At 29.4% G+C, this 24047-nt stretch overlaps 1 protein-coding gene across 1 annotated transcript in view; it reads left to right on the top strand.

Annotated features, from left to right (window-relative positions):
* The window catches only part of mgl (megalin), a 397380-nt gene that overhangs the window by 352670 nt on the left and 20663 nt on the right, over nt 1-24047 (top strand). Inside the window, exons 18-44 of the mRNA XM_014424997.2 lie at nt 801-1060; nt 1563-1776; nt 2640-2779; nt 4432-4568; nt 4662-4833; nt 6216-6402; nt 6649-6851; nt 6928-7112; nt 8929-9229; nt 10115-10346; nt 12212-12396; nt 12470-12729; nt 13362-13533; nt 13937-14165; nt 14706-14927; nt 15822-16140; nt 16870-17071; nt 17155-17377; nt 17459-17667; nt 17749-18053; nt 18314-18636; nt 19433-19584; nt 20523-20706; nt 20789-20970; nt 21513-21736; nt 22444-22667; nt 23711-23922. Of these exons, the coding sequence (XP_014280483.1) occupies nt 801-1060; nt 1563-1776; nt 2640-2779; nt 4432-4568; nt 4662-4833; nt 6216-6402; nt 6649-6851; nt 6928-7112; nt 8929-9229; nt 10115-10346; nt 12212-12396; nt 12470-12729; nt 13362-13533; nt 13937-14165; nt 14706-14927; nt 15822-16140; nt 16870-17071; nt 17155-17377; nt 17459-17667; nt 17749-18053; nt 18314-18636; nt 19433-19584; nt 20523-20706; nt 20789-20970; nt 21513-21736; nt 22444-22667; nt 23711-23922 (5858 nt within the window). The remainder of the gene's footprint in view (nt 1-800; nt 1061-1562; nt 1777-2639; nt 2780-4431; nt 4569-4661; nt 4834-6215; nt 6403-6648; nt 6852-6927; nt 7113-8928; nt 9230-10114; nt 10347-12211; nt 12397-12469; nt 12730-13361; nt 13534-13936; nt 14166-14705; nt 14928-15821; nt 16141-16869; nt 17072-17154; nt 17378-17458; nt 17668-17748; nt 18054-18313; nt 18637-19432; nt 19585-20522; nt 20707-20788; nt 20971-21512; nt 21737-22443; nt 22668-23710; nt 23923-24047) is intronic.

Raw genomic sequence — 24047 nt, 5'->3', positions numbered from 1 at the left:
TAGTGATTGAGAGCCCTTCTTTCTCAATATGACAAATGTATTGTTTGTTTTTTTTTATGTCGCATTGGTTGACTTTTTTGGGTCACAGTTGTCGCAAAAGGAATAAAAAAAACCCAATTGATCCTTTTCAGTGGAGGTTGGGTCTTAATTCACATTAAAAGACTCAGTTCATGGTGTCAGGTTATAGCCTGATAGTTACAGCAGGAGGAAAGACATTAGTGGGTTGATGCAAAGGGAGCCCTTTTGCTTAGTCTTTATCAACTAATCATAACTGAGCCTGCATAAAGTAATGGTCACAAACTGTGCTAAGTGGATGTTAACCTTTACTTTTGAAGGTTGATCAGACATATTTATGACTGATTTTCACTGGTAATTTTAGTAAAGGTTAACAATCTACAGACCTGGTAAACCTTACCTAATATTCAGTTTTTACTATAACATAAACCTATCTTGAAACCAATTTAATGCAAAGCCAATTAGAAAATATAAAAATTCAATGTTGTGGTTAACTATATTTAATATTAGATAAGGTTAACCTGGTCTAAGGGGTTAACCTTAGCTAACATTCAGCTTTTACTTTAACATACATAACCAAAACCTATGTGACAAGTGTTTGTAATCAGATCTATTTGTATTAATCTAATATTATTATGACAAACTTTAATGAAAAGTGGAGAAACTTATCACACAACTGTCATGAAACTCATCATCTTACTTAGTTTAAGGCAATTAATATTTTATAAACTAAAAAATTGTTATGATTTTTTTTAATCTGAGTAATTCCTTATAATTTCTTTTAGAACCAACTTGTGCTCCATCAGACTTCCAGTGTGCTTCAGGAAGGTGTATTTCTCACACATTTAGATGTGATTCAGAAAATGACTGTGGTGATTATTCTGATGAAACAGGCTGTGTGAATGTCACTTGTACATCATCACAATTTTTGTGTGACAATGGAAGGTGTATACCTGCCACTTGGAAATGTGATTCTGAAAATGATTGCGGTGATAGTACGGATGAAGGAGAATTCTGTGCGGAGAAAACATGTGCTTATTTTCAAGTAAACAAAATTTACACATTTTATTCTGTAATATACTGCATTTCAGCATTTAACATATTTGTATAAAGTAACCATAGCTTTGTAGATAAAAAAATAAACTATTATTAATATTAATATTAATTGAACATATATAGCATTTCATTTTCTTTTATAATATTGCCTTAAAATCTTTTTATTTGTTTTAATAATACTACCACGATTTACAGTAATGATTCATCTTCTTGTTATTTTCGTTGGACTAGGTGTCTATTAAAATAAATGGCAATTTGGTTTTCAGTTAATATTATATTTATTTCTCAAAAAAATTATATATACATCTTAGTAGTTAACATCTTGAGGCTCTGGACCTCATCTTCAGGACTTGTTGTTTAGAAGGTTTAGTTGTTAAAAAATAATTTCTTAATTTAATAAGAATTACATTAATTTCTTATTAAAATAATGTTATCCTAGATAGAGTAATGTTTAATTATAATTTCTATTTTAATTGATATTATATTTTTAGTTCACCTGCCAAAGATCAGGGCATTGTATTCCTCAGTCTTGGGTTTGTGATGGCGATAATGACTGTTTTGACAACCAAGACGAACATGGTTGTCCTCCCATTACTTGCTCGGCAACACAATTCAAGTGTGCTGATTTACGGCAGTGTATTCAGGAAACTTATAAATGCGATGGAATCCTAGACTGTAATGATGGAAGTGATGAGTTAGGCTGTCGTAAGTTTATTTACTTTCTATAAAATTAATAATTTTATTTTTCTTATTTGAGTAGAGGACAAGTCAAGGGAAGTCAAGTGACAATTTTGGGAATAAGATTTTTTTTTCTTAACTGCCTATACCTTACCAAAATTTTTGGTTCAGTATTGACAAAATTGTGAAATTATTAATAACTAATAGTTAATTATTGATATTTGAGTTATTTTAGAAACACGTCAACAAAAATTTTAAAGAACTTTGTATCTTTAGTACCCAATCAGTGTCTCTTTCATTGTAGAGAGAATACATTTATTCAGAAACCTGTCATCTACCATTACATTTTATGCCTTATATTTTTCAGTGAAAATTATGTTTACGTAAAAACCCAATAAGTGACATGACAGTAGTTCTTACAATAAATATAAATTTCATCGTGTTCGTTACACAACACTATTGATGTTACTGTTGGTCTTATCTGTTTTATACAAAGACGTAAAATTTGGGAAATGCTCGTGTAGAACGTTGAGGTTATAATTATTATTATTCTAGTATTTCATGTTATATTTTAAATATTGTTCTTAAGATGGCTAGTGAAAAGGCAGGTTCAGGCACAGATTGAACACATAAAAACCTCTAACTTTCAAAATTGTCTTGTACCCATCATATTATCTTTTGACAATTTTTTGCCTTTTTTTTTACTTATTTATTTGTTTAACTGTTTTTTTTTGTTTTTTTTGTATTAACTGTCAAACTGTTTAAGGCCAATAATAAATAAGAAAACAATAAAATAAAAAGGAAGAATTAGTATCACAAGTATTAAAATAATAATAAAATACTATTCCATTAATGATTAAAATTAATTTTTAATATATTTTACTTTACAGCTACTCTGGCTCCAAATCAGTGTGATACAGAGAAGCAATTCAAATGCGAAAAATCAGGAATATGTATCCCGAAAGCTTGGCACTGTGATGGCACTCCAGATTGTGATGATGAATCTGACGAACCACCCACTTGTGGTCAGGTAAAAGGAAAATTCACTCACAAATACAATCAACTTTTCCTAATAAGGATCCACTGGACAATTTATTGCCAATAAAACAGAGGTCCAAAATGGATACAGTTTCTTAATAAGCTTTTAAAAGCACCATTAATTACCTAAAATTAACAAGTGTTTATTTAGAAATTAATTTATAAGTATATGGACTATAATTTATTAACTAAGGTTCTTTAACAATATTTTAATTTTTTGTGCAAATATGCCAGTTTGAGGTCATGCGAATGTCAGTAATTTCTTTTTAACTCCCTTCTCCTCTTTCTTTCTCTTTCATTCTTTTTGACTGAAGTGCTTTCTTTTTTCAAGTTCATTTATTTCCTGCATTTTTTTATTATCTACCATAAGAACCTTTCCTGAGTAAAAAAGAACTGTTTTCTAAATTGAATGGCTTGGGTGGGGAAAGCATGTGACACGCCACATGATTTGAATTTTTCAGTAGAGGAGTTATAAAATTTTAATTTAATGTTGTATATTTGAAGTTCTATCAATGGGTAGACACTCCACATATTTGTATCATGTTATTATATCACCTAAAGCAAATTTACTTGTTACATATATTTTTATGCAGTTGTAAATAACAATAAATAAATTATTTAAAAAAAATGTTGCATATAGGTTCCATAATATTATAGGTATATATATTGGCATTATAGTGTTTAACAAACTGACACAATGAATAGGCACTAGTGTTTCTAAAGTTATTATAGCCCATGGCGAACTTCTAGAGGTGCCTCTCTCTCTCTCTTCAATAACTATTCAACAAAAGAAATTCTAATTTCTAGATACTTATTACTAAATATTAATGTTAATTATTAAGATCTGTTACATGTTGAATCCAAAAGAAAGGGGATGGATTAGCTTTTTAGCAGGGGTATTACCCTATATTAACTATAGTGGAATGCCCCTGTTGCCTGTAGCTTGTAAATTTCTATCCAATACCCTACATCAGAACCTCCCTGCCATATACTTAGCAGATTATTGGTGGATACCAGTGTAGTTTAAGGAGTATCAATCACTTTTTAAGTTCTTTCAGTATAATCTCTAAGGCTTTTCATATGAAATAGTTCAAAAATTTGTTTGTTGTTCTTGGTTGTGGTTCATGTTTTTTTTTTCTTTTTGTAGTTTCCTGATTCTTTCATTTCACATAAATTTCTTTAGTTGAATTTAAGTTGTGTCTTTGCTGTCTAAGTTTGGGTTCATTGATCCTTCTCAATTTTGTTATTCCCATTTTTCAGAATTTTTTTTTAGATTGGCTGTTGGGTGTTTCCATACCATACATGATTACTGGTTTAACTTCAGTATGGTTATACATATTTGTTGATGCCAAATTAGGTTAATCTTGTCTGATTTTATTGCTGTTTTGTCTCTTCCATTATAGTTTATTGTCTCTTCAACCTGTGAAAAAATTTTTTTATTGTGTTTCCTATTTAATACTTATGTCTTGATTATCAGGACCTCTGTCCTTAACAGGATTAAATGGCCTACCTTGTTCTTTCTGCATAAGCCTACGTTTTGTTCTAAAAACTTTTCCCAATTACTCAATATTCTGAATAAGTAGAATTGACTTTATTTTTATTAATAGTTAATGGTTTTATTAAATTTATTTTGGTTCAATTTAGGTTGCCTGCCAGACTGGTTACTACAAATGTAATAACTCGCAATGCATTTTTAAAGCATACATTTGTGATGGAAGGGATGATTGTGGTGATGGTTCTGATGAGGACTCCAGGCATGCTTGTGGTCCTCCTCCTTTCAGGTAGGTAAAAAAATTATATATTTTTATATTCTTTGTTACATTATTTATTTGATTTGCTTCATAAAAGTAATTCAATATTTTATTTTTTTTAAGGTGTCCACATGGCCAATGGCAATGTCCAGGAGTTTCAGAAAGATGTGTGAATAACTCTCTTGTATGTAACGGTGAACCAGATTGTCCAAACGGTGCAGATGAAGGTCCAAACTGTTTTGTTAATGAGTGTGAATTTCACACATGTAGTAATGGATGTATGGACACACCTGTAGTAAGTTTTGTATTTTTTACTTTATACATACATATTATATAGATATAATATATCCTTAAAACATATATGTTATCGTATATCTGTGACTTGGAGCATCAACAACCAAATTCAAATTCAGAAATATTATTCTGAAAAGCTTAATCTAAAGGTTTCCAGAAATGAGAATGTGGATATATTGTTTTGTTATAAAAAAAAGTTATAGTTACAAGTAGTTGTTTGTTTTTGTATGCAAAATTTAATCTTTGAAAGACAATGTTAAAAAATAATAAACCAGGGACTTCTAAAAATGGACATTGTTGTTCCTTCAAACCACAGATATTATACAGTATTTAAAACTAAATAATAACCACATTTATGTATATTTTACCCCTATTTCTTGCATAATAGAATTATTTCTAGGGAGGTTGGGAAAAGAATAAGTTAGATAAATAGCCAAAATAAGTTAAGCTTTGTAAACTGTAAAATATAGCTACACATTTGCCAAACTATGGCAGGTTTGTTCCTGCACAAACATGTGAATAGGTTATTTAGATTGGCTTGTACAAGTTGACCTGAATTTGTGACCAATCCATTGGGTGCTTTGGCAAGAGCTTGTGTAGCATCAGCACATTTGTACTCAATTACTATTGTTTTAGAACTTCTAACACTTAAAGAGCAGTACTGTCCATGTTTTAATTAATTAATGAATTTCTCCAATCTTTGGAATCAATAATTAACTCTAGTTTAAGATTCTATATTTTAAAATTCTATCAATTGGATCTGAATACATTGCTTCAAATCTTGTTAATTAACTTTAAAGGTTTATTTTTTATTTAATGTAGCATAAATATACATTTATAAAGACATTATATCAGAATAATTAAATTAACAAATATCTGAACAAATTCATGGAAAAAAGTTGAATTTATATATTATCTAGTACTATTTCTATAATTTGTTATCACCTAGCACCTTCTTTGCCTATATATACATTTCCTTTTATTTCGCTTATGTTTATTTTTTTTCCTTTTTATAATGAAAATAGTCAAACTTTTCTAGAATAGACAAGGCTGTAACTTTCTTTATTTATCAAGTATTTATAGGTGTTTTGGCTTTGTGACAAGTGACAAATATGAGGATTTAGCTTTGGGTCATTTTGAAATCAAAATTGCTCTTCCACCAAAATATTTGTTTTTTAGAGTAGATTAAAGGAACTAAATAGAAAGTGGAGAAAAAAAAAGTATTAGTCAGAATTTAAAAATTGTCTGCATCCTTTCAAACACTTAATATATTTTGCCCTTTTTAAGACACACTATATTTACCATCCTCTCTCAGTTTATACTTAACCATCTCTTGATTATAAATTGATTTTCTTTATTAATAATATATTACATTATTTACAGGGAATGCAATGTACATGTCCACCAGGAGAAGTATTGTCCAATGATTCTTTAACATGTACAGATCTCAACGAATGTGTGCCTCCAGGAATTTGCTCTCAGACGTGCACAAACACTAAGGGAAGCTATGCCTGCTCTTGTGTTGAGGGTTATCGCCTTGAGATTGACAATCATACTTGCAAAGCAATCAGTAAATATAATCAATATTTGTAGTAAAATTTGTTAATTAAATTTATATTTTCATTAAACTGAGTATTCTTATGTTAATAACAATTTGATTAGCTGAAGTTTGAGTCTCTAAGTACAAAAATTTTTTTCCATTAATTCACTAAGTACCTTTAAAATAAATTAAAGTAAATATCTTTCATTTTAATTAAATACAATTAAAATTTTTTTTTAATTTAAAAAACTTCCTTCTTTTTGTGTGTTTGTTTAGATCATACTGCTGCATTCCTAATAATATCAAACCGCCACTCAATATTAGTTGCTGATTTAAAAGATCAAGGCTTAGAAAGAGTTCCTATTATAGTTGAAAACGTTGTAGCTACAGCCAGCAATATGCATAATGGTACGATATTTTGGTCCGATATGAAGTTGAAAAAAATTTCTCGTGTAGATAAAGGAAGTGAACCTCAAGATGTAAGTATCTGTTCTAAACAATGGTTAACAAAATATTTAGATACTGTTTTGTAATAATGTCTGCATTACATTTCAGGTGATATTTTCCGGTTTAGATCTGGTAGAAGGCTTAGCTTATGACTGGATTGGCGGTAATGTATATTGGTTGGATTCGAGACTTAATACCATTGAAGTAGCAACTGAATATGGAGCAAACAGAGTTGTGCTCTTGAAAGAAAACATTACTCAACCAAGAGGGATGATGTTAGACCCTAGTCCTGAGTAAGTACCTAAAATCCAATAATTTTACAATGGATTATTGGAATAATAAAATGTGGCTACACTATTTTTCTTTTCTTTACTAATATATATTTATATTTTATATTATTTATTGTTAGGTTATAAGGGTGGACATCATTGAAAATGATAATTTTGATGGTTAAAAGTCTCAAGTGTTTCAGTCAAAAATATTATAACATGTAAATGCATTTCTAAAAAATAATTTTTTTATTGTTCATTTAAAAGGCTGTTTCATTATCCTGTTTTCTTATTTGAGTATTTTTGTTCTTAAATTATTTTTGAGTATTTGTAAAGAAAAGATTCAAGAGTTACCAATGTTTCAGAAATTTTGAGGCTGTAACTATATAACTAACAATGAACCATTAAATTTTTGTTCAATCCTAGCTTAGGAAAATTTCAGACCACAACAACTAATAGTAAAAATATAAATTTTAAAAACAAAAAAAAAAAATATATTTTTTTCCCATTTAGTTACACTTGTGACAATGTTTAAAATAAATTTTTTAAAATATTTTTTTCCTCTGGGCTAGTGAATTACCTTCACACTCAAAACCTTTTTTATTAATTGTCATTAATATTTTATTATTTCCGATACATCAGACCCTCCACCTATATTTAGGCATTTTCTGTTTCACAATATTAGTTATTTTTCTTTGTTCTTCTGTTTTTTTTCATTATATGTTTTTTTTTTTACATCATGTCTTAAAACTATTTGTTAAATGGTTACTTGTTTATGCAATTTCTACGTGAAATTTTGTCATATTTTCTTCGTCATCAGTAATTCATTGACTGTTATAAATGTAAAAAACATAAGAAAAAAATAATAATAATAAAAGTATACCAAAGTAAAAGAAAAAGTGCCTGAAGATGGACGGATGGTCTGAAACATGGGAAAGAAGAATATATTATTAATCTGAATTTAATACCAAATGTTTGAAAAATAAAGTTTACTCTCTAACAGAAAGTTTACTCACATAGGAAAAAATTAATAATAATCAAAAAATATCATAAATTTAGTGCCTTTGAAAAATAAAATTAGTTAATAAAAAAATTTTTAATTTACAATGTAAGATACCAGAATCAGTAGCTACTTCTTACAATTTTCCTCCTAATGAGAGTTACCTATGATATTTTTTTCATTTACGTAAAATAAAAAATAAAATTATTTTAATATATGGTATAAACAAATTATCATATATTGTAAATAAATAAGTTACGATTTACAATTATAATAATAAATTATAATTTATTATTATAAAATATAAATTATCACTGGGACAAACAAATTATCATACAAAATTAACTGAGGTTAGGTGGTATAAGAGAGGTAAATTAAAATCAATTAATGTGTCATGTATTTTTTTTTATTTAGATATATTTTTGAATTTGTATTTTATTAAAATACAATGGAAGATCGCCTTATCAGTTGACATTTGCCGATTCTGGCATCATCGGTACAGAAAATCACCAATATCACACATTTGTATGTGTCTTTGTAGACAAAATGCAGCAAATCTCAAAATAACCAGAGATAGCTCATCTCTCCAAGGCATCCATTTTGATGTGGTGTGATGGAACTTGTCTTTGTACATTTGTTATTCAATTTTTCTGTCATGATAATGCCTGAATTGGTAAAACATCGACTGGTAAATTGTTAACTAGTAATTTTGAGACTCAAGACTTTGTGTTTGGGATCTACCAATTGTATCATAACAACTATTTTATGTCTCTTGCAGAATTTTTACTCTTTTATATTTCATGTTTAAATTAATTGAATTGATTGTCAATATGGTTATAGCGCAAGATGGTTGTTCTGGACCGATTGGGGAGAAAATCCTAGGATAGAGCGTGTTGGAATGGATGGATATAATCGTAGTACAATTATAAGCACAAAAATTTATTGGCCAAATGGATTAACCTTAGATGTTGCAACAAAAAGAGTTTACTTTGCTGATTCAAAATTAGATTTTATCGATTTTTGTAATTATGATGGTTCTGGAAGGCAACAGGTTGTTGCTGGAAGTCATTACCTCCTGCATCCGCATTCTATCACACTTTTTGAAGACACTATATATTGGACTGATCGTCAACTCAATAGGGTATGTATTAGATGAGAACTTCACTAATTTAGCTCCATTTCTTTAGGAAGATATAGGGTTCAATTTCTTATATGGTGTTAAAAAATCTTCCATTAATTAACTCCTATTCTATTCATTTAATGACATAGTTTATCTTCACTTTTCAGGGTATTCCCCCATCCTCAGAATATTCTTTTATATTCTATATATTTTTTAAAATTATACTGTAACATTCTTTATATCCAATCCTATTGTCCAAAATATATCACTAGCAAAACTTATATTTTATTGTCTTTATAGTTAAAATTTTTCTCAAGGAATGTTCCTTTTAACATTTTAGACTTGTCATAAGCTGAATATTAATGAACAGAATATTTTGTTTTAATTATCACCATAAAGGTGATTATTAAAAAAACAAAAATAAACAGAATATCCTAAGAATGTGGAAATACACTAAAACAATAGGAGAAACTATGTTATTAAATTAATAGAGAAGAATTCATTAATGGAATATTTTTAATCTCTGTATAAAATTAATGGAAACTATTAATAAATTAATTTAACGAATATTAATGACTGGAATTGCAGAGAGAAGTAGAATTGTTGATTTGAAAGTCAATTTCTTCCTATAACTTCTATACTTGTAAGCTGTAAAATATATTGTTTATTTTTAGGTTTTTATCAATGTCTCACTATTCTGAGAGGAGTACTGCAAAATGTTAATGCAATAGATAAATATATTTGTATAAAAGTTTAAACATACAAAAACCTAGTTTTTATTAAAAAACAAAACAAAAAAGTAATCTTCCATCATTAAAAAAATTATTATAGAATAGAAAATTGATATTTAGATAACCTCCAAGTAGAACACATATTTATTTAGCATATGTTTTTGTTCGATTTTAGGTTCTATCAGCTCACAAGTACCGAGGAAAAAACCAAACTGTGGTTTCACATTTAATATCTCAACCTCTCAGTATTCATGTTCATCACAGCTCTCTTCAGCCTCTGTATCCTAACCCCTGCGAAGTAGCACCTTGTTCACAGCTTTGTCTTCTTTCGCCTTCAAAACCTAAAGGCTACCGCTGCCTGTGCAAGCCAGGAAACAAGTTGGTTGATGATGAAAAATGTGTTGAAGGTAATTATTATCTACACTAAACTAATTTTGATGAAAATACTAAATATCTGGTATATTATCCATTCACATGACTACTTTTTGCTTTGGGTACAAAGTCCAATAAAAACTTGTTAAGTATATCTTCGTAAACATTGGTCCAAACAAGATTTTTTTTTTCTTTAAGTCTAAATTTATAAGCATTTTAAATAACATAAATAAATAAATAACAGCATTTAATTACCTTTTAATTGGGCCAAGGTTTCCAATCTCTCAAAATTTTAGTTAATATTAAGCATTTTTACATTTGAAAGTATTAACTGCTAAACTATGTAGAACCATACTGAAAAATTATTCAAGCACAAATAAATATATTGTTATCTTTTCAGTTTTGTTCTGTATTGCCATTATTATTATTATTATTATTTATTCTTATAAATGTAAATAAGATGTGGCTGAATGGAAAACGTTTTAAAAGCAAAAATCTAGTATTTAATCGTGAATATAAGAAGTTTTGAAAAATTCCTCTGGTTTGAAAAAACACATTTATTGCAAATTACCAAATCCAAAACAGATCAGTACTACATTATACCGTTACATTAGTTCTTTATTTCTCTAGTTCTCACCCAAAGTGTAAATAAACACAAATTCCTTGTTTTTGATAGCCTTTGATTTTCCCTGAAAATAGTTAAATTATTTATTGGCACAATTATATGCTGATTGATGAGGTAATGGAGGCATAAACTAGAAAAAGTTTCATTGTGTGATGTAGGTAATTTTGCAGTACACTGTTTGCTGGGTGTAGAAATTTTTCAACAAGCATTGATTTTTGAATATAAAAAATAATGAAAGGAGACAAATTTAGGCTCTTCAATCTTACAGCAGATAAATAAGAATATTAATAATAATAGCACTTCCATCTTGATTTTAAAAAAACAAAAATGAAAGTAAGATGTTTTACAGTTCAGACTCTCAATAAAGCAATTAATTCATTCAGTAATACAATTTCAATTTACTTCAAAGCCTAAAATTTATTTATTTGTATAATCTTTATTACAAAATTCATCATTCAGACCCTTATTACTTCAAACTTCAATTTAACTGGTTAAAGTTTTAGGCATCTGTCATTTCTGAAGACTTTAATTTATTATCTGAAATATAATACAATATTTGTATTTATTTATTTATTTTCAAGGAACCTTCCAAGAAACCCTTATTCTTCTTATCTCCTTCATTTTTATTTCTTGGATGACATTAAAGGATGTTATTTGAGGTTAGATAATGAAAATTAATACAAGAATGGATCTTTCATCCGTCTTTCAATCAATTTTATTAAAAATAATATATCACTGTTTTGCTTGAGTAGTGACACATCTAATAAATAAAAAAAGTTCGTGTTTCAAAGATATTATCATAGACAGAGGTTTATTTTCCCTCTATTGACTGTTCCAAAGCTGGTAGGGTTATGAAAAAGTAACCATAGCTTACAATAAATTCAATAGAATATGTCAAATACAAATTAAATTTTTGTTTTTCAGATGTGCCTCTATTCAAATAAAGCAGTGATATTTTTTTTTTCATTTTGACGTAATAATTAAAATTTAAACAATTTTGTAAAAAATGAATTAATGATAAAAAAATATACTATAAGAAATTTGAATATTTCAAAACTCATAATTATTATTTCAATGACATTTAAAGTTTTCAACATTTAGAAACTAATTAAGGACAGTTTCCCCCATTCCATAGTATGTTTCAATTTTTTTAGTTTTAAATCCACTTGGCTGTTGATATTGTCACTGTTTATATTATTAATATATTAAATAATTAATTCAAATTGTACTTAGTTTTAAGTTTAATATTGTTAATATTTTTTTTTTTTTTTGTAGAAGAAACAGCTCTTCTTCTCGTCATGAAGGGAGCTCAAATTGTTGATGTGTCTGTTACTCCAGGCGATAGAACTAGTGGATTCTTAGTTCCTATAGTTGGTATCAATGTTGGATTACAAGTGGAATACGATAGGAAATCTGAAACAGTATTTTGGGTAGAAGCCAAAGAGGAAGAAAGTGAAAACGTAAGTCAACATATACAAATTCTATCTATTTTTGGTCTCAATGATTACTATTGATATCTTATTATCTGTATAGTGTACAATCTTTACAACACCAGTACGTGGAGGAAACAGAACAGAGTTTTTGACTGCTGACAGTGGTTTGGTTGGTTCTCCTTATACGATTGCTTTCGATTGGCTCGGTAGGAACCTTTACATGGGAAATCGTCTTGCTTCGAATTTCGAAGTTGTCAAAGTTGATGGGAAAATCAAACATAGAGCTGTAATTCTGGCCAATAACGGCAATGAAACATCAGTTGCTAAACCTCGTTCAATGTGTCTCGATCCTAGCCAAGGGTAGGTATTTGAACATCATTAAACTATATAAAATTTCTTTTTCTTATTTTTTATATTATTCATGTCCCAATGATATGATTTTATACTTTCATGTTATTTTCATTTATCACACTTAATTTAACTATACAATTAATTTATAATCTTTTTAAAAATCTTTGTTATGGATTTTATTAATTTTTTTTATAATTTCTGTATCAAATCAAAATTTCTCCAATTTATATTGGTATATATATATAAGAACTGGTTCAATTTAGGAAAAGGAAAAATACAAATAATTATTCATCTTTTTTTTATGGTATTAGAATTGATAGCATCCCCCCAAAAAAAGATTTAAAAAATTTTAAATGTACTAGATATGTATTAAGCAGTAAGCCAAAATATTTTAACTAAGAATTAAATAAAAAATATAAAAATAAGAATGAGTATGATACATCATAGCGGTTATAACCACACATATTTGAGAAGTCTATTCTAAGCTTTAGTAAATATGCAACCATGACCATACTCACTTTTGAAAGTAATAAAGATTATAAAATGCTGTGGTTCCAGAAAGAAATATTGTCCTTCAAACTTCATTAGTGTTTAGTAATTAAGACTTCATTATTTTATTTATCATTTTCGTTTTTTGTTAGTAAACTTTTCTGGGTTGATGAAGGAGGTTACGGTGTTCCTCAAAAAATTGGCAGAGTTAACATGGATGGATCTAATCCTATTATACTTCTGAAAAACTTAGAGCGCCCACTTGCTATAACCATAGATTTGGAAACCAAACTTTTATATTACTCAACTGAATATCCTTCAATGGTGAGTTGCTCTCCAATTATTTATAACTCAGTTTTTTTAGTGATATTAATATTTTTTTTTTTATTTCTTTGTTATATTATTTATGTTGTATTTACTACTCCTCATAACAAACTGTTTTAAAATTAGCTAAGTTATTTTATCTAACAAGCCATTGAATAGCTTAATTCTTTCTTCCTTCTTTGCAATTCTTACTCTCTAATAAAAATTTAACTGAAATTTACCATGGAGTATTTTCAATTTTCATTTTTTAAATTTTTTTTCAAATTTTATATTTTAGATGTAGTCTTTTAATTTTGCAAGACTGTTAGTCTATTGATGATGATAAAAGGGAGGACTCATTATTTCTTACATAATGAAAACCAAATAACATTTTAATTAACTTGGTAAATGAAAATTTTTACAGATTGGGGTTATCGATTCTGATGGCGGCAGGCAGAGAACATTGGTCAGTGAAGATATGCATACAATTGCTTATCCAAAAGCTCTTGCCGTGCATAATAAAATGCTCTACCTCATGGACCCAAGATATGATAAACTAGAAAGAATTGATCTGGAGACTGGGAAAAATCCTCAATTGATTATGGACAATGAACCTGACCTTAAAACATTTACAATTTTCAAGAAGAGGCCAAGTGAGTTAACGATGTAATTTTAATTTATATTGTGTCAGTCTTTGAACATTTTCATTTCCTTTAAAATAAAAGGACCCCTGCAGAATGATATTAGAGCCAAAAGATGAATGTTGAAATTGTCAGGTTAAGATGGATGAATTACAGAGAAAAGTTTGAATGATCAGATTTAAAAATTTTCTCCATAATCCTACTGTCTTAACCTTACAATCTCAACATCCATCTTAGGTTTTAGTTTCATTATGACTGAGCATGTATACATCTGTTAAAAGTAAGTCGATAAATCCACTTTTAGAGGATTATTATTAAAAAATTATTATGAGAGCATCTGATTTAGACGTGTTAAATTTTTATTTGTTTCATTTTTTGGACAGGATAAAATTTTAATTATGAACAAAAATTCAATAAGTTTCAGATGTATAATTTATATTTTTCTAAAAAGCTTTTTACTCCTCAATTATGATGTTTTAAATATTTTGTTCAGTTACCTTAATAATTTATAATAATTGTTTTTAATCCCTAATTATTGTTTTATTTTTTTAGTGACAAATCATCCTTGTTTGATGAACAATGGTGGTTGTGATCAGATTTGTATCCCTGCTGAAAATAGTGGACGAGTATGTAAGTGCTCCATCGGTTATAAGAAAGATGACACTGACGCCTGTATTAGTTATAAGACATTTGCGGTCGTCTCTCAGCTTGACATCATCCGAGGATACAGTCTTGATGACTCCAGTGAAGCTATTGTTCCTATATCAGGAATCGGTAAGATGATTTTTTTTTTAGCAAATTTTTTCTTGTAATCTATACTTATATAATCTATACTTCATTATTAGACTAGCTCATTGTTATATTTCCCTCTGCATCATGGTTTGATGACCCACTTACAGGAGTTAGAAAATATTGAAATTTATACCTCAGCTTCTTTATAGTATAAATAAAAACAAAAAGTTGCTATTTTACACTGTTATCATTTTTTTGTTGTTGTCCCCCTTCTTGGCATTTCAGCCCTATGGGGTTTGGCAGCAGTTGGCTAGTGCCCTAGGGTTACGCATGGCACTGCTACCAATAATCTCCAATTTTTTATTTTGTTTTCAGATTTTATTTATAAAATTTAATTCTCTTCAAATTTTCTGTTGATATCTGTGCATTTAATTTTCAAAAAGTGGAGCAAAGTTTATGAGTAACTAGCGAATCATTGCACCTCTTTCTAAAATTACTTGTAAACAACTGAGAATCATTAACTGGTGCAATTCAAAGCTGCCATAGCCGATGAAGAGAATTGCTATAAACCAATTTCTGGTGCAAAGTTACTTTTTTTAGAAATTAGGTCTGGGAAAGTAATTAATATTTTAATATTCTCTTGGCTTGTAGAGGTTACAAGATGTCAAAGCAAAATAAAAAAAAATGGCAAGCCAAAATTTCTTTCAGTATGAAATAAGTATCATTGATTAGTATATTTTTCTTAAAAATATGTTCCTCAAACTTTAAAGGATACTCCTAAAATTATATAAAAATTTATATTTTAATACTAAGGACAAGAAAATGATCCACACTTACAGCAGAACATTGTTATATTTAATTTATGTATTTATTATTTTATTACATACTATTTTGAATTATTATTTGTAATTGTAATAATTGTTCTTTTTATTTTAGGCCACCACATTTTACATGTTGATGTGCACTTTGCCCAAAAATGGATTTATTGGGTGGACTTCAATCGTGGACCTTGGAATGGAATATTCCGAATCCAGCCGAATGGTACAAGACTTGAACACATTGTTAAAGACGGAATCGGTTCTAATGGTATTCGCGGTCTTGCCATTGATTGGGTTGCTGGAAACCTTTATTTTGCAAATGTTTTCCCTCATGAAAATTTCATTGAAGTTTGCTGGCTGGATGGATCAAACAGAAAGGTTTTACAGAAAGGATTAATTGATGCACCCAAAGAGCTGGCAGTTAATCCTATAAAGAGGTCAGTATTAACAATCATTCTACTTTCAAGGCTATAAAACTAATAGTTATATATAATGAATAATTAGACCTATATAATGAATAATTTATAATCAGTAGATAAATCAGGTATTTGAAGCATCGTAGTGATCACTTAGTCTCTTGTGTAAGTTGTAATATTAGGAATGAAACACTGTAAGTGCCTTCCATTTTTAGGTCTTATATGCGTTGTTACAGGGCTGATTTATTTATTAAAACTTATGGAGTTATATTATTTAAAAAATATAGATAATGCAATAGAACCCCATCTATTGTCAGGACCAAGACATAAACCCGGGGGGCCTGTAAATCCGAGGTTCATAAAAGAAAAAACTCTATATTTTTCAAATCATATATTTGGTAAACATTAAAATACAATGCAAAACTTAATCTATAGGTCAATGATTTAGATGAACCTAAAATCATTGTAACAAAATAAAAATTTCTCTAGATTTATTCTTTTTTTTTTATTTCACTCTACTGTAAGATATTTGGTTTTTTTTAATCCAAGATCTTCATTAGTTCACAGATCAAGATTTGCTGTCGTGAAAACAAATTTTAAATCTTCTTATTTTCTATATCTTTTTTCAATTCCTTTTTCCTCAATCAATGATTATTTCCTAATTCTTTAAATTTATAAAAATGTCCTCTGAAATACCTTATCTTTCAACTTTCTTCTTAAACATTTAAAACTTAAATATTTGCCGTTCAGGTTGCTTTATTGGATTGACTACGGCCAATATCCCAGGATTGTAAAAGCTTACCTGGATGGCTCTAATTCTTCTCCGATCGTCTCATCAGGAATCAGTACACCAAGAGATCTTACAATTGATATGATGACGCATGATGTTTATTGGGTCGATGCTAGATTAGACATGATTCAAAAGGTTTCCTCCAGTGGTGGTAATCGACAGGTACTTGATTAATTTCATCTATTTCTATTTTATTTCATGAATATTATTTTTTTCATTCTATTAACTATGAATTTTTTCTTTAGATTATTCGTCGTAATCTTCCAAATCCCATGGGTATTGCTGTTTATATGGGATCAGTCTACTGGGTGGATAGAAACCTACAAACAGTTTTCAAAGCTTCAAAACTCCCTGGGGATACTTCACAGCCTGTAGCTGTTCGGAAAGGTCTACACCGTTTAAGAGATATTGCAATTTACGACGTCAACAATCAACCCCCAGATGAGAACAACCCATGTAAAAAACTAGGTTAGTTTCATAAAATGGTTCATTTGTTTTCCTTATGTTTTATTAGTTTTTCTGTATGTTATATTTCTGCTTTTGAATCAGGTAATGGAGGTTGCCGACAATTGTGTTTCTCTTATCCTGCTGATTACTCTCTCAATGCATTCAGATATCGATGCGACTGTTCTACTGGAATGCTAGTAGATGGGTCAAAATGTGAAAATACCTTAGACTATGTTGTATTCTCTACGAGAACTGAAATAAGATCTATTTACCTTGATCCTAAGTCTACAAATGTGCCTTTCAAGCCTGTTGTAAGTTTTTTCTCATCATATATCTCATTCTATACATGCATTGAAATTTAAAAATTTTCATTGGAATATTCAAAATTTAAGGGAAATCTTACCAATGTGGTTGGAGTCGAATTCGATCGTGCTGACAAGAAGCTGTTCTATACCCAAATAAGACCTTTTGCTAAAATCGCCTCTGTACCCTCTGATAACCCAGGAGCCCCAAGTACGACTCTTATTACGAGAGGTATCAATCCTGAAGGCATCGCTTATGATTGGACCCAGAAAAAGATTTATTGGACCGACTCATCAAATAATTCTATTTACGCTATGAATTTGGATGGATCTGACCTTGTAATGATTACCAGAGTTGAAAGGCCAAGAGCAATCGTAGTTGATCCTTGCAATGGGTTAGTTCAATTTAAAATAATTTTCATGTTTCATAATATTTATTTCTAAAATTTTCTTCAAAAGAGCCTTTGAATGATATGCTCATTTTACTGTCACATCTATCTAAAAATAATTAATACTTGAGGTTGTGCATAAGGGGTAATTCTATTCTATTGTATATATTTTTATTTTGATTATGACTATTTAACTTTAAATTTTCATAGGTTCTTTTTAGTTATCCAAATATCAACATTTAAAAAATGGTTTTAATTGATTTTAGAACCCTTTATTATACTGATTGGGGAAGATTTGGAACATCTGGAAAAATATTCAGGACAACTATGGCTGGCTCTTTGAAGCGAGCGATAATTGACCGAGATCTTTCCCAGCCTAGTGGCCTTGCCCTTGACTATGATGACAAAAAGTTGTATTGGACTGACGCAGTAAGAGAAAAAATTGAAAGAATAAACTTAGATGGTCCGCCTAAAAGAGAAGTTCTTATATCTGCCACAATTTACCCATTCGCAATAACTGTTCTGGATGATTACATCTATTGGACTGATCTTCAGCTCAGAGGGGTCTATAGAGCTGAAAAACATACAGGTAATTTTATTTCAATAATCTTTATTCGGGTCTGAAATCATAATCAATTAATCATTGTTGCTGTCATGATAATACTTACTGTTATGGCAGTATAGTAATCCTATCAGGTCTGGAAAAATTAAAAAATAATTTTTTGTAAAAAATGTTATTGTTATTTTACAAAAATGAAAATAAATTTGTGTTCAAAACATTCAGGGCCTTCATCTCTTTGCCTCCCCAATCTCACTTTCACAGCCTTCTTGGTTCACTTTAACTGTCATGTATTGAGTGATGCACTACAATGTTATATTAAATTTTTATGAACATTGTTATTATAATGTTGGGAGCCAGTATGCAAATAGTTATCTTTTTAAAATCAAGTCTAAACTTTTAAAAAGCTTTCTATAGTAAGAAATTCATGTTACGTTCTCATTCATGTTTCATGAAGAAATTCATGTTTTCTCTGAAGCAGAAAATAAACATCTAAATCAGACCATTATCTACAAGAAAACCAAACCGTGTAGATTAGATTTGTAGCAATTTTATAAAAAGTATTTTGGAAATGTTTCCATGTAATTAAAATTTCTTTTTCTTTTTTTTTTTAATAAATCAACAAATATATATACAATTTAAAAAAATATGCTAGAGCTAAAATCCATAGCTTTCTCCGAAAGCCATCAAGATTCCTCGACTAAAAAGGTTTTTCTATTCTTTAAGGTCTTAAATTTATATTTCTTTCTGTCTAATAAATTTATTTGAATTTAAATCCATGCCTAACTAGTGAATTATCTAAAATTGTATGATGATTTGTCATTAGGTGCAAACATGGTGGAACTTGTAAAGCGATTAGATGATTCACCGAGAGACATTCAGGTCTTTTCACCTAAAAGACAGACCTGCAGTGTCAATCCATGTCACATAAACAATGGAGGTTGTGCTAAGAGCTGTCACCCTGGCCTCCATGGAAAGGTAATGTTGTTACATCTAGTCTTAAATTAAGCAAAATGATATTATTTAAAACAAAATTAATATTATATTGATATCTAATTACTCAACTTAGGATAATAGTATGTTGTAATATGTTATGTCATTGGGTATATACAGGGGTGTGGCATAACCCTACTCTCCTTGAAAAGAAAAAGTGAAGCCATTTTTTGCTCACTGTTCAATATTTTGAAATCTACATGGTTCTTTCTCCAATTGGGTTCTTTGTAGCCAAGCGGGTTAATTTGCCTACTTTAACTGACTTATGACTGCAGGGATGCTGGTTTGAATGCAGCCTCTGGAGTCGACTTTTATTTCTGTGGCAGTACCACGAAATGAAGACTTGACCTCCCACCATTGTTAGAATAAGGTGGTACCTTGTAGATAACCCCTCTCTCCTCCCATACGTCAGAAATAATCAGGAAGATGGCCATTAAAAAAAAAGGTACTTCCTCCAAGAGGCCATGATGGCTGAAAGTGTTAAGGTATGTTCTTAGCAACTTCAAGTCATAAGGGGTGCTTTCTCTGTTTGGATGATGGATTACTGTTTAGTACTTCTGTTCAGCTCTTCGTCTAAGAGGCAGATCCTGATATTGTACATCAGTAGGACACTTTATCTACAGGGTAGGTCATAATAAATTGTATTTATCTTGGACAGAAGTGAGGTGGAAATGGCAAGATTCTCCTTATTTCAACTGCACTGGTGACTGTAGCACTTTCTCTGCTATTAGGGAAATTCCCTTACCATCTCAAACAGTAACCTATTCCACATGTTTGGCACTTCGTCCCCAATAGTTAAATATAACCACTATTTTTCAAAACTTCTAAACTTGGATACCTTGAAAAATCGATAAGGTTTTAATCATTACCTTTTTAGAAAATTGAAATTTATTTGTAATTAACATTGAGCTACTTTATTACAGGCTGAATGCAAGTGTGATGATAATACAAAGCTAGTAAATGATGGACGGATGTGTGTTGCTAAAAACCTTACATGCGAAGGAAACAAATTTGTCTGCGCTAACGGTAAATGCATTTCAAGAATGTGGGCTTGTGATGGAGATGATGATTGTGGTGATAACAGTGACGAAGATGTAAAATTCTGTGGTTAGTTGTAGTTTTTTCTTTTTAGCTTATATCATGTATTATATTTATTTGATATCCTATTGTATTCTCTTTTATATTCCAGCCTTCCACTCTTGCAGTCCTAATGAATTCCGATGCGCAAATGGGCGTTGTATATTCAAATCCTGGAAATGTGACCATGAAAATGATTGTAAGGACGGATCAGATGAAATAGATTGCAATTATCCGAAATGTGCTGAAGGAGAATTCACTTGTTTGAACCAAAGATGTATTCCAATGGCACAGGTATGTAATATTTTTATATCATTTAGAAAGTGTATTATATTTTTTTGTAATAATAATTATTTTTATATTTGCTTTTGGGATATAATTTTAATATTGCAACAAAAAGTCATAAAACTCTCAAATAGCAGTCAACTATTAGATCAATCTTTTGCCAATAAGTTATCAGCAGGGCTCAAAAATATAATATAAACCAGAGATACCATATCTCATATCATCAGTCAAAATTTAATTTGTTTTAAAAATAGAGTAATAGTATTAAATCATAAATTACCAATCAGAAAATTTACTCTTGAATGATTGACTGGTTAGTTTTTAATGCTATTTGTGTCCTATAAAACTTTTGTTGGTATCTTCTTGTAATATCTTAACAGTAGTTCTGGTTTATTCTTCTAAATTTTTACTCTCATTTGTTGTTGTACCATTGAATCATGTAATTCTTCTACAATGTTAGATCCAGAGATTTAAATTTTAGTTTTACTCTTATAACTTGTTTAATTTATAACACAGTTCTTTAATGATTTATGTTTAATTTCCGCTTTAAGGTTTGTAATGGTGTGAACGATTGTAAAGACAATGGTACCTCTGATGAAACTCATGACCGCTGCCCAAAGAATACAACCTGTCCAGCTGGCCACTTGAAATGCCAGGACACCAATATATGCGTAGAACCTTATTGGCTCTGTGATGGTGATAATGATTGCGGAGATAACAGCGATGAAGATTCGTTCCATTGTGCTAAAACAACTTGTCCACAAAATAGTTTCAGGTACTCATTTTACTATTATAAGGTTTTAATATTTTAAAAATATTCTACTAAAATTATGGAAAATCAATTTTTCATTATTTTAAAGCTGTAGCTGCTTAAGCTTTTTTTGTCATGGCAAAATTTTAGCAATTCAAAAATTTGGAGATATACCAATAATAAGGTAAATTAAAAGAGTCAATAGCAGTAAAATATTACTCTTTTAGTAGCTTAGAAATAAATAAATTATTTTTTTTTGTGATTATTTAAATTTTAAATTAAATTTACAACAAGCCAATATTTACAAAAATTACAAGTTCCTGGTGTGATCTGATTCTATTTAAGAAGCTTCAGTGAGATGGATGAGGGTAGTATAAAGATGGTGATTTTGATCTTTTTTCAATCCCTATTGTTACAATCATACAGTTTCTTTTTGCTTCATCTGGTCAGAAATATAGCATTGTGCAATTATTTTTTTTATTTAATTAATTTAATTGTAAATATTTGTTTTTCTTTTACTATTTCATACTTTAATTGCAGATGTATTTATTTTATGTAAGTGATCTATTAATAATTATTATATGATATTATTATCTATTAATTTAAAATAATTAAGATAATATTAACAATGAATGGGCCAGACCACATTGGCTTTATGTGTGAAATATAATAACTAATTAAAACAATAATTTTTATTTATTGAGAAATTAGCAGGTGTTTTCTTTTCCTAGATGTCCTAACCATCGATGCATCCCAGCAACATGGTACTGTGACGGGGATGATGATTGTGGTGATGGTTCTGATGAACCCCCAGAATACTGCAAAAGCGAAGGTCGCACTTGCTTCGGTGATCTCTTTACCTGTGATAATGGCAACTGTATTCCAAGGATATATATTTGTGATGGAGACAATGACTGTCTGGACAATTCTGATGAAGATTCTAGGCATCAGTGTCGTAAGTTTTTTATTTCTTTTTCTTTTTAGTCTAGATTTGATAAATGGGTATATAAATAGTTAGATGGATACATTTTCTTTTTTATGCCTATATATCTCTGTAAAAATGGAAAATTAAAAAAATCGTAGCCTTAGTTTGACAAAATTGTGTTTTCCCATTTAAATAACTCACATAAAAGCTGTTTAGCTTTCAAATAAATTTCAGTGTCATTGGTTGAACAATTAAGGATCTAGCATTGTTATATAGTTTCTCAAAACTATGGTTACAGCAGTTATAACTTTTTGTAACCATAATAATTAAATTAGATATTTCCATATTATTTTATTGGGTATTTTTTATTGGAATAGACATGATCATGAATTTTCCATGTTATAAAAAATATAAACACATTGCAGGTGGTTAATCCAAAAACAATTTTCTGGACCAGGTAAACTATAAAATATACCAGTGATATATCTAATGCAATATGTTATTTTAAACTATCACAATGAACTTTCATTCGTCAAGTTGTTAATTTTTTTTATTTGTCCAGGTCTAATTAAATAAACGAATGTCAAAATAAAAACCAAATATTTATAAATAATTTTTTTGCCAGTTAGATGCCTTAAAATAATTCTAATGATCATTATTATTTAACTTTCAATAAAATTAAATGTTATTTTTAAACTTTTATGCTAGGGTGATATCTTGGCATCTCCGTGGAAGAGAGGGAAAGGGCTACCACCAGGTATTTTCCTATCTCATCCCTTCCAAAATATTTGGTTACCAACTCTCATGAGCCCATTATTTCTTTTTGGGCCAATTTTCACAAATTGTTCATATCCCCAAGATTGTGATCCATAGCATAAAAGTATAAATATATTTGTATAGAAATTAAAAGTTATATTATTATATTAAAACTTTTTTTTTTTTTAACTCTTTGAAAAATTTTCTAACATTAGTGAAACCCCAGGTCACAGCTAGTTATAAATACATATAGAAATGAATTTTGAATATCTTAAACTTTTTACTTTTATGACTGAACCAATATCTAATGGTTGTAGATGACAGAAAATGTGATGAAGAAACAGAGTTCACTTGCCAGAGCAATAAGGCTTGGGGCAGGGCTCAGTGCATCCCGAGGAAATGGCTTTGTGATGGAGATCCTGATTGTGTTGATGGTGCTGATGAGAACGCCACTGCTCTTAACTGTCCTCCTCAACCTTCTTGCGAGCCTGACCAGTTCACCTGTGGCAACGGAAGGTGTATTAATAAGGTAATCAAAGATGCATTTTGTGTACTAGATGTATTCTACATTGTTTATTATTATGAGGGTGATTCCAAAAGTATTCCTTTAAAAAAAAAATTCTTTCTTTTTCCATAACATTTGAATTATTTTAA

This window comes from Halyomorpha halys, unplaced genomic scaffold (genome assembly GCF_000696795.3).
Source record: "Halyomorpha halys isolate HHAL.00 unplaced genomic scaffold, Hhal_1.1 Scaffold490.1, whole genome shotgun sequence".
In the NCBI taxonomy this organism is placed as follows: Eukaryota; Metazoa; Arthropoda; class Insecta; order Hemiptera; family Pentatomidae; genus Halyomorpha; species Halyomorpha halys.
This window is presented reverse-complemented; position numbering and strand designations above follow the sequence as displayed.